Source organism: Eufriesea mexicana, unplaced genomic scaffold, assembly GCF_001483705.2.
Source record: "Eufriesea mexicana isolate 0111107269 unplaced genomic scaffold, ASM148370v2 scaffold11180, whole genome shotgun sequence".
In the NCBI taxonomy this organism is placed as follows: Eukaryota; Metazoa; Arthropoda; class Insecta; order Hymenoptera; family Apidae; genus Eufriesea; species Eufriesea mexicana.
In genome coordinates, this window is record NW_016918806.1 from 366,105 (window position 1) to 380,680 (window position 14,576).

The following is a 14,576-nucleotide window of genomic DNA, read 5'->3' on the forward strand; positions in this document are numbered from 1 at the left end:
TATATATATATATACATACACACACATTGAATAACAAGTTATACAATATTCATGAATTGTATGAGTTTGCTAAAGTTTGTTCAAAATTTATTGATTATTCAAAGTCACCTTCTTGGTTTTATATAAACTAACAACAAGATTTTCTTTTCTAAACTTATAAAACGCTTCAAGTATTTTCAAATACATGTATGAAAATATGTATGCTTACATATTGATTATATTTATGTTTTGCGCTTTTAAGATAAACAATAGAATGGAACCAATGTTACAGGTTATGGTGAAGGGTTTCTTTCTTCTTGATCAACCAATTGATCTTGGACAAACTATAGTTTATAATGCACGGGTGTATCTGAATATGAAGTGTTTGAAGAACTGAATGCCTTTACGCTGACGCGAATGAGTGTGACAATAGCACGCGAGATGAATTACGTTAAGAGTTTTCATTCTGGCCTCCAAAAACCGAGCTGTACGATTTCAAGGGTGTTCAAGCGTTCGACCTGTATGGTCGCTTTGTTACTATACACTACGGATTCTAAAGATTCTCAGTAGACAGCTAACGATAGTGATAGACTGTGGTCCATCGACCAGAGATAATAACTGTTAAACGAAGTAAATTAACGATTAATAAAGCGGAAGAAGGTATACTGCATTTGCTCACCGGTTGAAATTATTTCCAACTACGAGACAAATGTAAATATTCGACGATTGATAATGTTTTTTCGAGACGTTCATTCGTATATTGTATGTACACAAATATATAAAGTTTGCGTTTTCATTGATATAATTGGGTCTTTTAAAGATTAGACCCAGCGATCAGAGAGCATTCATATGATGTATAAGACAGTACAACTTTCAAACGGGAGATAGTTCGATGATAATTTCATTTCGCACAAAAAGAAATTTGTAAGAGATTCGTTTTTTCTTATGTCATTATTTCTTCATTTAATATCCAATGTTATACTTTACTGCCAAACGCTAATAAAATCGTGATATTCGTTCAAACTATACCTGTTTATTTATTTCCAAGTCACTGGGATTATCGTTCATTACACGATCAATGACAGACGACGAGTGATCAATAGGAGCAGCAGAGCAGTTATTAATGTCATCTGTATTCTGTTCACTACTTTGCTGTGTTATCGCATTTTCAGATATTATTATATAATCATTGGTGTGATTGCCATGGTCTAACATTTCCACGTCTTCTGGAATTCGAGGTAAAGTTAAAAATCTTTCTCTAACCTTCAAATGATGCTCAATTCGTGTTGGTGCTTGAGGCGTAACTATCTTGTTTTTCCTCAGTCGTTTAATTATAGTAAACGGATGTAAACATTCCTGTTTCGAATTTTCAGTATTTTTTAATCGACTTCTTATCACTAAACTTCTACGAGTATAGCAAGGACGTTTGAAACCGTTTCTCGATAGTTCCTGCAATTGGTCACTAACCGATCCTCTAATCAACAAGTAATTTTTTTTTTCTTCGTCAACGATTATTGAGTGTTTCATTTCATGTACGTGGCTGCACTGTTCGCTTACGGAAACGCGATATCCGCCAGAAATGCCATACTCGCTATCGTCAAAAGCATTCGTATTCGAGGGAAGTAAAGTGCAATCTTTTTTCTGTGATTTTACATCTTTATTTCTGATATCGTTAACTATCCATCGTTGTGTATGTCGAGTATTTTCTCCGCAAATGTTATTTGACAATTTGTTGAAGTGTAGATTCGATAGAATGTCTTGGAGGTTTGGTATGTTACTCAGCAACGAGTTGAAAGAAATAAGCTGATTTTCGATTGTTGAATATATCGCAGAGGCAGTGTTATTTCCCACTTTCGATTCACGGTGGTAAGAGCTACTTCTATCGCAAACTATCTTGGTAGAGCTGGATTCAATCCCTTTTCGATGGAATATATCTTCTGAGATATTGGTTGTTGTTTCTGCTATCTTCGGATATGTGTGCTTCAACGGTGGAAAACGTCTCAGTCCATTTATCATCTTCTCGCCTACGAATCATATGGGTTATTTGTACTTCGAATATTTTATATACGTATTACTTAAATAATTTTATATACTACAAGTTATGTCATTCACATTGTGTATTATTTTCCTAATAATTTTCTTTTAGATGTAAAAAGATATACATACTCCAAAAATTATAATTTAAGGCAAAACTAGTCTAAATTTAACTCGTTAAATTTTTATGCATACTTTAAATTACTGAAATTTATACTTAACTGTTTTTATAATATAATTTATATGTGTACAATTGTTATAATTTACTCACCATTGTTTCGACAATTTTTTGGAAACATTTTTTCCAAAAATGCATTTCTTTGGATTTCATCGTCTATTTCAGTACCAACGGGGATCATCGATAATTGCTTATGTCGTTGATTACCAGATGTCGTCGAAGAATTTTCTTCATTTAAAAGAAAATATACATCATCCTCGTTAACCTCCTCATTACTGGTATCCTTTAAAGAGATATTTTTAATATTTCTTCTACATTCATCTTTCTTCTTTTCAACTGTACTCTGGTTAATATTGCATTTCCAAAAACTATCGAAACGGTTGTCATATTTAACATGAGTCATCATGGATACAATTTGTAAATATTTGCCGTTCTTATCTTGTTTTCGTGATTCACTGCCTACAGGGCTAGTCCCGTTTTCATTCGATACAAAATCACTGTTCTTTAGCTGTTCCTTTGACTTCGTCAGCTTCGCCTTAAAGGAGCTTCTGTACAAATCAAAAGAATTTCCAGGCATTTGGCTCGCTTCATTTGCACTTGGTAGATTTACCGTGACATCCTCGATGATTGGTTTCTCTTTTGACTCTCCAGTTTCATCAGGTGGAAATTTACCATCTCTGAACTCGGTGTCTTCAAGGTTCCCCATGATTTCCTTTCCTCTTAATAATATTTTATCAGGAGTTTTTAGTTCCTCTTTCGATTTTTTTCTTTGGGCCGTTGGCGTTGTGGCGAACGAAGCTTCTCCAGTATTATTATCATCGTCTCCTGGCTCTTTAGAACCGGAGGATTGTCTTGCCTGTTTCGTTTTTATTTTTGGCTCGATATAAAGTTCTGTGACCTCCGTTGGTTGTTCTATTTGTATGAATTTCGTCGTTTTATGGTATCCAAGCTTCAAACCATTTTTACCATTTTCTTGTGGCTCTATTTTAATAGGAATATCTGTATGAGTTACTTCATCTTTTATAGTTTCAGGTTCTTTCTTGACGGATATGTCTTTATAAGCAGTACTTACTCCATTAAGAACGCTTTCAGGTTCAGTAATAATGGAAATATCCTTATAATCGGTAGTTAACTTACTTTCTCCACTTTCAGGTTCTTTCTTAATCGAGATGCCTACATCATCTGAAATCGTTTTAGTTTTTATACTCGTGGGTTGTATCTTCTTTTCAGTATTTGCATCACTTTCAATATTATCGTTGTTAATGACGATCCTTTCAAAATTTGTATTCTTTGTATCTGTCTTTCTAACATCCACTAATTCTACTTCAGAATCACCCAGTCTTTCGTCTTTCAGTTTCTTATCCATTTCTTCTGCGTATTTCTTTCTCGCAGGAACCTGCTGCTCGAAATCATTTGCAGGAAGCTTTTTAACATCTACAACGACACGTGATGCCAATTTCAACAGTGATACATCCTTCAAACTATCTACGCTAGTTATTGTCACCTTTCCCTTCTCATCGATTTTTAATCGAAGTTTTTTTTTATCTCCATTAAGACTCTCCTCCGAAGAGCTTTCCTCGCAGCTACAAGTATCCACGCTCGACTTGGATTCAACCGCTTTCTCTTTCGAACCCACGACAGCGCCCTCCCCCGTCCCCGTGTCTTTACACGTCGACGTTCCGTTTTCTGACGTACAGATGGCTTTAGCCTCTCCCTCCCGATGCATTGTACCTCTCTCAGGCTCGCGCGGCTTCAAGTAGAGCCGTCTAGTATTACGTATGCTCTGTTCGAACGGATCTGGTGAGTCCAACGTTCTTCCTTGCACGTATGGCTCGAATAGTCTCGTCTGAGCGAAGTCAAAGGTGCATCTGGCTTCGGAAAATTGCTGGACGATTGCAGATGAGAGAGTGGAGATAGGTATCGGGACACCTCTTCTTCTGTCGAATTCGAGCTCCACTTGACGGATCTTCGCCTGGACATTGTTCAGGCGCGACTCAGCGATTACTTTTTGAGAATAGTAAGGCGAGAAGTTCATGTTCACATGTTCGTCTGTCTCTTTCTGTCGCAGAGCGGTGAGCAGTTGTCGAAGCTCCTCGTTCGTTTTCATGGAGAGTATGGTTGGATCTATGGGGCCGCTGGTTTCCACCTGGAAGCATCGGCAGCAGCATATATAATTGGACAGCGAACAGAATGTAAATCATGCCACGGAATGAACGATGTTTTGATAATACTCGCAGACTCTTCTCGTTCGAAATTGCGATGGCTAGGTAAATGATAGGTTGGTGGTAAATCGAGTGGTATGGAACGTTTCGCGATAAAAGGTTATGTTAATTGGTGATGCTCTCGATGATGCGTTTATGAACGAGATGAGGAAATTAGGTTGTTTTTGTTCAACATATTCGAGAAAATTAAATTTGCATAAAAAATTGTAATGGGAAAAAATAAATGGCGACTTAGATTAAAATAACTTTGAACGACTTTGACATGATCTTCGGTTGACCTTAGATGGATATAGTCTTCAATTGTCTTTGAATTGACTTTGAATGGACATAACCTTAATTTTGACTGGCATATGCGAAACTCTAAATAATCGCAGAATCTTAATTATACTCGATTCTCAAAGGGTGGACTTGGAATTATCAATTAACCTCGAATACATTTAACTTGGTTTTGAATTAAATTTTCCGCGGCCTGCAATTAACTTCGTAGGACTATACAAGGCTCTGAATCGGTCTAATATAACAACAAAAAATAGAGGATGAGAAAATGTAATATAATAAAAGATGACAAGTACAGTATTTGATCAAAGGAGACTTAAAACAGCCTCCCTGCTTAATCCATCCCTCACCGACGCGGAAGAATTTAATTTAAACTTAACCCAAAATACCATTTTTACTCAAGAATCCTATCATTCAATCCTGTCCACAACAGTCGACGAAATAGAACTTTACCTCAAACCCGTATCCCTGACACTCCATCACTTTCTTGTTGATCAGACTCTCGACCTGCGCCTTCAGGGTATTCACCTTCAGTTGCAGCAACGTAATCAAAGGAATAATGTTGGCCGGTGGGTTAGTGGTCATATGAAGATTAATCAACGCGTTCACCTGCTGAGCATTTCTCGACTCGACTAGTAACTGTTTCTTATTAAGTGCAGCAATAGACTTCTGAGCTTTGTCCATCGTATCCTCCATGGCAGAGGTAATATTAGACCCAGGTATTTTTCTCAGGATCAAACGAGTGGCGGCGCAAGATATGATTCCTGGCAAGGACAGAAATTGCGACGCCAGTGCCTGAAGACTTATGGAAGCTGGGCAGTTTCTCTTTGAACAAATGGTATCGTCCCTGGTAGCTGTGCATTGATGTTCTTCCTGTTCATGGATGTTGCAACAGCACCCGACTGGATAGCTCTTTCTGTCCAAACTGTCCTGTCTTCTCTGACAGCACGAGCAACCACGAGAGCTGATCTTACCTTGGGTTTGAGGTCCAAATGGATCAAACATCGGCATGGGAATCGGATAGGGGTAGAACGAGGGTGGACATTGGATTGATGCAGGGAGAGTGACGTTTGTCGGCTGTCCTGTCTGCTGTGCTACGCCTCCTTGACTCGTTAGACCGGTTTGCTGATGACAACCGCCAGGCAGAATAAATATGGGAGCCGTGCTACTGACGCAGTTGCGAATCTGGTCGAGGACGTTTTGAGGAAGAGCACCGTAGTTTGGCTGTGTTTGGACGGTAGATGGTACGTTGGGGTATGTTTGAAACGTCGGTGGGTACGGGTTCCTTGAGGTGTGTATGTTGGGTAGATACTGATTCTGATTCGCCACGAACATATCCGCTTGGTGGAGTTGGTAAAACGGTGGTTTGAACGGATCTATCAATTGAAATTAGAAGATTTAATTAGAAGATTTAAGATGTACTTCTTTGGTTTAGTTTATGGTAGTATAGTATATGAATAGTTTGTTTGGATTATGTTGGTAAGAAAAGTTTGGACACATATTATGAAACACTGTAGTGTCCCCATAAATGCATTTTTGCCTTTGTAGTAGATACAGTCATCTCCACGATTTCTTGGAATAGTTGCGTCGAGCGAGTCTCCGTGTTATGTTTACATTATGATGCTGTTCTGATCGCATGACACATCATCGGCAATTCCTAAAATATCCACCTCCCCCTTTAGCAGACGCGACGCAGTCTCGATGTGCGTCTACTATCGGGGCATTATCTTTATATGTATTATATGTGTATTAAAATTTCTTTCTAATATATTCTTAGCTCAAGGATTTTTATTTAATTTCAAAATTAAAGAAATTGTATTGGGAAATTTTATTATTGATGAAATAAAAATTGTAGATTATTTACCTTTAATTATTTTGCCAAAATTGTTAACAGTCCAAGAGACTAAAGTTATAGTGGAGAGAAAAAGATATGTTGCCTGTAAAATTTAAAATAATTACATTCTTGTTCAAAGAAGAATATTCATACAGCGAGTGGATTAAAGTTTGTAACTTTGACAAGATTAAAAATTTAAAATGTAAAATAAAATTACCCTTAAAGGGCTTTATTTAAAAAGAGAGAAAATCGATTCTGAAATGTGCTGTATCGTAATTTTCACGATAGAATTGTATTATGGTAAACTCGAGCACGCTCGACAAACTTCTAGTTCGTTTTTCCTTTAATATGAAATTTCACGATAAATTTTTATTACATATACAATTTCCAACTCGCATTGTATGCGAAAAGTAGATTAATTATTTAAAACAAACCAACGAGAAAATAAATGAAAACGCAAATTTTTTATGCGTAAAATCATTTAAACTATATTCGAACATTTTTTACGTGTATATATATATGTAAGTTATAGGTTCAATGATGATGTAACCGGATATACTGCACAAAAGTATACTGAATAGATAAATATGAAATTCTTTTATTCGAAGCTTCATTTCAGTGAAAATCGACTTTGAAAGTATGAATATCGAATGAGAACTATTCATGGTTTTTATCTATGAGATTACACGACACTGACATTGTACCTTGAAGATATCGAAAATCTTAGAGAATGAAACAAAATATTATTGTTTTTGTATATTACAAATAGTGCCATCGACAAAGGTTCGGGAATTTTGTTTTCCCAAAAATATTTGGATAAAGAATTTTGTGTTATTTTAAAATTATTTTATGTTTGTTTATACCACCATTTTGGACGAACCCTGTATACCGAATGTTTAATAACGTTCAACACCAATCAGATTTTCTGTATACAGAAAATAAATAGATAGTTATAGAAACCAGAAAGATGAAAATAGAAAGAAAATAGAAGACGAAATTAATTCATTCATTGTATAAATTTACCTGTGTAGACGATGCCGGAAAAATATAAGATTATTTTTATTGTCTTTTGATTTCAATATCATGTAGTGGTTAAAACAAAATACTTTAATATGGCGTTTTAACATGTTAAAAAACAAATCCACTTCGTTCAAAATCTCAAATTTTCAAATAAGGAATCAATTAACACTTCGTTATTGAAAAAGAAATCTCGTATTAAAATGCGGAATATTTTAATAATATATCACGGATCAATACGTTAAAAAATACAAAACCTATATCACTAAATGGTAATGAAACAGTTTTATTAGTTCCTCAAAGCGTGTTATTAGACCTATTCTAGTCGACAGTGATCCGTGATCTGGAGAGCAATATTTGCCATCGATATCGTAGCTCCATCTATGATCGATACATACGCAACAACTAATAACTTTTGCAACGCTCGCAAATACCTTGTGCATTTGTCGGATGAACAATGGAGGGAGTAGTTTGCATTTGTTGCGTGACCATTTGTGGCTGTTGGAATGGCTGAAAATTCTGGCTTGTCTGCACCGGTACATTTTGACTCGGCATGATCGACGACATCAATGGTACGTTGTAAGGAAAATTGATCATCGGAAAGATAGGTTAAGTTACTTGAGTTGTGTCTTTTCCGTGCGTTTACGCGACTGTGTTTACGATTGCCTCGTGTTGCCAAACGACACGTTAAATTCGGTGTTGTGTCGCGGGTTTCGTGGCGATCCTGTCACATGGAATTTTGAATTACGGAGGCCAGAAGGGATTGTCGGATTTGGTATTGGTTCAACGGATGATGGTTGGACTATTGGTAAATTCCACTTTGTCGAAACATGAAGTTGTAGCGATACGGTGAAATAATTGTTTGATTGGCTGCGTGCTGTTTGAGTTGTTTTGTGGAGATAATTTATTGCGCGTCTGTACGTATAGTGAATAATTTATATTGTTCTTTGAGCAAGATATGAGAGGTGCAATTTGTTACTTTCAATACAATGCGATTTTTTTTCTAATTTAGATCACGTATCGTAATTGGAAATTTTATATAAAGTGCATAATATTAAATTCTTCCCGTTTTCTGTGTATTAATTTAACTTTTAAACTGAAGTGATTAAATCTCCCATACTTCTAGAATCTTGTTAAAATCTGAAATAGTTTTGAACAGACACAATTTCTTAATCAAATTTTTAAAAAATTCAAGATGAATTTAAAATCCTGTTTATATTCGAAACTTCGTGTCGAAAAATCTTTTTATTAAAAAAAGAGATAAAGGAAAGTAGAAATAAAAATTTTAAATATTATTGGTTTTTAAACTTTTCGTATCAAGACACGTACACTTCTCTATTTCGTTGGGATTATGAAACGAATTCATCCTAAATTTGCAATAATTTCAAGTATTTGCAAGAATCAGCTCGCGAATCGTGAATCGTGCAAAAGTTCAAACAGTTTCATCTGGTATTAAAATGAGCGACCGGTAAAACTTTTAAAAAGACAAAGGACGAACTCCGTTTAGTTCGGAATTTACAAAAGTAATCACGTTAGAATTAAAATCACTTCCCTGAGCTTTTTCGCAGCGTCGTTATCCTGCAAGGACCCTGTAAAATTTAACGAAACGTCCCTTGGAAGATTTCCTTATTATTATAATTGCCATATCCCCATCTCTCGTTATCTGATTTTCCATCTTTGCTTGCAGCCCGCTAATATCGATCTCGCTGGTTTAGTCGAATTAATTGAGGTAAACGCCCTCTGTGATTTAACATCGGATATAAACATTGATGTAAACAACTTCGAATAAGGTTAGGCATCATTTCTAACCCTTGAATTTGCATTGCTGTTTTTAATAGATTATGAATTATTTCATGGTATTTACAACGACATGAATATTTTTATGTTTTTATGTATTAATTTGGATTTATATTTATAATCGATCATTTATTTCGTGTAGGTTATAATGTAAATTCTATACATTAGAACATTCTAAAGTTAGCATTTCCACTTTCCTTTGCTAATTTCTAACTTTGAATTAAACGTTGGGGTAATTTAAATAATGAAATAATTTCTAACTGTAGAACAAGAGACTTCGAAAACCATTTCTCTTATGGTGTTTTACCATGCATAATTATTACGCTCGCTATTTGTAGACTTAATCTTCTTAAATGGTCTTTTTAAATTGATATCACAATTACACCAATTGATGTTATTTCATTTTATTTAATTATTTTAAACTTTTGCATTTAACAAAAATTTAATCTGTTTTGATCTGCTAACAGTTTATCTCGAGTGCGACCTGGAGCACGAAGCATCAAATAAGAAATGCAGTCTGAGGAAATTCAAGGAGCTCAGAATTATTTATTTTGATAAAGATATAGATATACTTATTAAAAAATGGTATGTATAGAATCTACTGTTTTTATAATGCTTTAAAATACTTTAAAATACTTTAAAATATATGAAAGATATACTCTTTGTTCATGACGCTTTACAACTTTTTTAGATTGTCAAAGGATCAAAAATTTATCCATACATAACGGATCGGAAACACTTGATGCGCACTTTCGCGTCAGCTGGTTGCAAACATGTTCATGCGTTGAGTTTAGTGAAACTACGCGCGAAGTCGTAGACGGTCTCCAGCCATCGTCGAGCACCGTGGAGTAAGCTAGTTTGTGACGCCATTAGAAGATAAGAGCTTCATTATCTCACGAGGGGACCTGACACGCGTAACGATTTCCTACGATACTTCCAGCTGGTTACTTGCGTCCAACTCGTCGTGACGAGTGCGTCGATTTGAGGAGGTTAACTGATAAACGACACCTTATCATGAGCGATTTGACACGCGTCCCGTTTCCATAACCCTTCAGAGATAGTCAAGAATCTCGTGTGACTCGGTCGTCGATTGAAGTTAACGTCGTTGTATTCGTGTGGTGGCCGTCATTTCAGAAGGAAAGTCCAAAGCAACGTGGATCCATAAGTATTTTTGCCGTATATGGTATCATATCCAGTCTTGTAAGCTGAATCATCGACGTCGAACGAGTGAATTCACGAAAAGATATTGAAGATTATTTGTTACACGTGCTTCAAGATTTCCTTATCAGTGACGTTATTCGAAGAAAGTTATCAAATCGTTCTAATTTCATAGAGATAGCTAAGGCAGTTATAACGAATCGTTTCGACATCGGTGTTACACTCTCTCTTGTTAGTTCTACAATAAGCGTGACGAAAACGGCTTGCCGCCATTATCGTTCACTTCGCCAGGCACAACGTTTGAACTTCAAACGAAGTTCGATAACAATTGGCCGCGATCTGGTAGCGATATTCCATGACTATGAAGTCCCATGAGGTCTGGGAGCGAAGCAGCAACTTCATCGAGCACGAACTGCTTCCGGAAATGGTGCACGATCGTTGTTTCTGTGAGCCGGATTCCAGAGAATTCGTCGAGTTCGACTCAGCCACTATTCGTCTGGACGAGCTAAGTCGAAGTAGCGAGATTTATCGCGTCACAGTGGTGGTCAGGTTTTCCGGCGAGTCACGCAGCTTCCCCCTGTTGCTGAAATTGCTACCTAAAGAAGGGAGTGAGCACGTGAGTCCAACGGCGTTTGGTGCGTTCCAGAATGAGGAAATGTTCTACTCGAAGATGACACTTAAGTATGGCACGGATTTTATTCCTAAATGTTATTTGTCTGATCTGGGTCGTTATGGAAGATCAGTGATTGTCTTGGAAGATCTCGAGGAAGCTGGTTATACGCAGGTGGGTAGTGAATTGGACGAGGATCATTTGAAATTGTGCGTGCAGGTTTTGGCCAAATTTCACGCTAGGGGATTGAGACTGAGAGCGACTGAGCCGCAGATTTTCAGAGAATTTGAGGCGAACCTGGTTGAAATTGCACTTACCGAGGACGCTATGCGGCACTACGAGAAGAGATCGACTAGGTAATTGATTCTTTTCTTTTGGTATGAAGATATAGAACTATTTATTATGAAACATACAAAAATTGTGAGATAGAAATTTTAAGTTCACTATTGTCCCAAAGTTTGAATACGCTCATGAGAAGATATTCTTGGTGTTAGCTTCGTTGCTAAAGAAATTGAATTTATGACAAGGATCCTGGACAAGATGTTTCATAGATTGAAGTTTCTTCGAAGATATACATATTGTCTCTTATTCGGCTTAGAAATAGTACTATACAGCTGAAAATTGTGAATGACATTAGAAAGAGGACTAAGAGAGAAGTAATTTTCTTTATATGACTGTGATAACAATTGCTTCTGTAGTTTCTACTCTCTTCTTTTGATCATAATTATTTATCTAAATTCTTTTGCTATGCTGGGGATCGCTAGGAAACAAATAACAGAATGGGTAGAAAGGTCGAGAGAAAAAGGAACGTATAACGATGAACCTTGCTAATTCTCGTTAAGTATTACTAATCTCTATTAGTAATTCCATTTAAGGATTAAATAAACAGTGCTATATTTTTCCCTGCTGAATCTGCGACCATTGAGTAAAATTAGTGTTACGAAGGAGGATTAACTTGGTTGGATTTAATAAACTCTGAAATCACGTAACAAAAGATGCGAGAATTATCGAGCCCATTAGGATGGCGTTGTTGGATGACATTTACCCCTGGTGACCGGTAATATTGATGTTATCGATGTCAGTAGCAATGGCATAGCAACTTCCGCATGAGCGCAATAATCGGTACACAATTGAAGCGGACAGAGTCCGAAATTGATTGAGTTTTGAGTATCAACAGATTGACGTGAATCAATTAGTTGCCAGTTTGTTAGAAAATTTGAACACGGAAACATCCATCGTTTCTTGATGAAAGGTACAATTATTTTTGCTAATAAGAGAAGTTTGTGTTTAATGATATAAAATAATACTTTTAGCAATATCTTTTATGTTTCCTATTTTTGATTTCATCTCGATGAAATATTGTTTAATGTAAGTTTGTTAGGATATTTAATGCGAGTAACTGTTTTTAAATTCTGATGTTCCAGGGGTTACTACATTCTAATCTGTCCCTGGAAGTTTTTTCTGAACTTTTTCTCCGAACCATGCATCTAAATTCTCGCTGGAAACTTTCCTTTCGAGCACTGTTCCTCACAGTTCTCACTCACTATGTACCGTGCACTTTATGTACGTGTACACATTCGTAGATAGGTCAGTGTGCTTTTCGAACATACCATGTGTGCGTTGTGGGAGCACGAGTTGCCTTGTGAAGAAGTTTTAGAGGTATATTAATAAATGATAACGTGGTTCCAAAAGTAGTCGCTTTCATTATAAATTTGAATTGCGATGTATAGTTAGAGAAAAATTAGTTTCTCTTGTGATCAAATTTTCGCTTTTGATTTTATTTCAATTTTAAATCATTTTCCTTGGAAACTATTCTTGTATGGTAACGATAGGTAACACGTTTGAAAAGTCAATTGCAAAGTGTGGTCATATGTTTGTTCTAATTAGAATTTTTATCTGTAGCTTTAGTTCCTATTCATCAATCCTTTAAGGTTCCTCACAAAAAGTAAGTTCAGATAAATAATACGGTAGCTTGAAGATGTTTCTCTTTAAATAAAGATGATTCCGAAATAATTAATACCACAACTTTAACATATCAACGTAACAAATAACCTTTATCCAAAGGACATTTGTCACAATTAATGATTTCACACTAGTATTCTCCATGTTCGATTTTTCAAAACAGCCTCTTTATCTACGACATCAATATCTGATTAAATATTCGTACATACTAATTGCAGATTGTTGGACATCCTTGAAGTGATGACAAACTATGCAGACTTTGCAGAGGAGATAAAACGCAAGATAAACAATAATCTAATGGAAATGGTGAAAAGCATTGCCACGGAGGTGAATGAGGTTTCCACAATATGCCACGGTCATTTTTCACACGATAATCTGCTGTTCAAATACCAGAATGGGAAACCGATTGACGCGAAGGTGATCGACTGGCAAACAATGAGATACTGTTCGCCGGCTGTCGATCTGGGGCCCATTCTACTGTATAACGTGACGCATGAAAATGGGCCGTTGAAGGTGCAGGAAATTTTGACGCTCTACATCGACACCGTTCGATCCGAATACCCAGAGGTATCCGAGAAACATTTGAGAAAGGACATAGTAGACAAGTTTCTCTTTGCCTGCATCGTGTTGTCGTTCCTCGATCATATCACAGATGGTGAAGTTGCACGGGTTTTGTTACTGTTGAAACAACTGGATGACTTCGATTAAACGAAGTATTCTGTTCTTTTATCTTCACATGAGTCGTCCGTGATAAGGTTACATGCGTGTTTTATCCATTTGTTTCGTTATGAATTGCTGGATCGTTCTAAGAAATGTATTTTTGTAGAGAAAGTTAGTTGAAAGATATTTTGGATTGATTTTGAAAGGTATCGATACGTCGATATATATTTTGAAATATAGAATCTATTACCAATGATTTACAGCGAATGGGACTATTTGCGATTTTAGATTATAGATATACTATAACGATGATATGTTTCGTATTATCAGTATTGATAATTGCACGGAGTCAAGATTTCTGTATCACTGTTTCTAATAATGATAATTTTTAGATATCGATCAACCTTTATCTATAACATCATTAATTCCTACTATTGATCTCATAATATATCATAATTTCTTTAAATTATGACAATAATCATTGAGTTTTGCATTGATCTTCGTAAATTTACATTTCTTATATCGTCTTTATTATTTCTTTGTTATTTTCTTGTCTGTTATGATCATAAGAATATGATCGATTTTAAACATACGCGTAAGTTTTTGGTTATTCACGATAACTGTACAAGTATAAGAAAAATATCAGCACAATTATGTCATGATAATGTACTTTACCAATGATATACCAATTATAAATTCTCTTTATTTTCCAAAGAAAGTAAGAGTTTTATTATTCCGAATGTAAACCAAGTGATAACATATTATAGTTATACGATGATATTCGGAATTATATTACCGAAATTCTATATTCAAGATATTATCTCTTATTTTCTACAGTAATAACGCTAG

The 14,576-nt window shown here is 35.8% G+C and overlaps 2 protein-coding genes and 1 long non-coding RNA gene across 3 annotated transcripts; 2 read left to right on the top strand and 1 right to left on the bottom strand.

Annotated features, from left to right (window-relative positions):
* Window positions 1-265: 265 nt before the first annotated feature.
* LOC108553544 (uncharacterized) lies at window positions 266-8,177 on the bottom strand. The gene is made up of 5 exons (XM_017908492.1): window positions 7,975-8,177; window positions 5,143-6,065; window positions 2,285-4,337; window positions 1,009-2,003; window positions 266-349 (listed from the first exon to the last, which is right to left on the bottom strand). Exons 1-5 carry the CDS (start codon window positions 8,135-8,137, stop codon window positions 266-268), a joined length of 4,218 nt encoding a protein of 1,405 aa, XP_017763981.1. The 5' UTR covers window positions 8,138-8,177.
* Window positions 8,040-13,808, top strand: LOC108553549 (uncharacterized). The gene is made up of 5 exons (XM_017908499.1): window positions 8,040-8,112; window positions 9,805-9,922; window positions 10,029-10,185; window positions 10,278-11,461; window positions 13,286-13,808. Exons 4-5 carry the CDS (start codon window positions 10,851-10,853, stop codon window positions 13,773-13,775), a joined length of 1,101 nt encoding a protein of 366 aa, XP_017763988.1. The 5' UTR covers window positions 8,040-8,112; window positions 9,805-9,922; window positions 10,029-10,185; window positions 10,278-10,850; the 3' UTR covers window positions 13,776-13,808.
* LOC108553550 (uncharacterized) lies at window positions 11,694-12,603 on the top strand. Its single transcript, XR_001890640.1, has 3 exons — window positions 11,694-11,761; window positions 11,870-12,357; window positions 12,530-12,603. It is a non-coding gene; the product is annotated as an uncharacterized LOC108553550 (long non-coding RNA).
* Window positions 13,809-14,576: the final 768 nt, after the last annotated feature.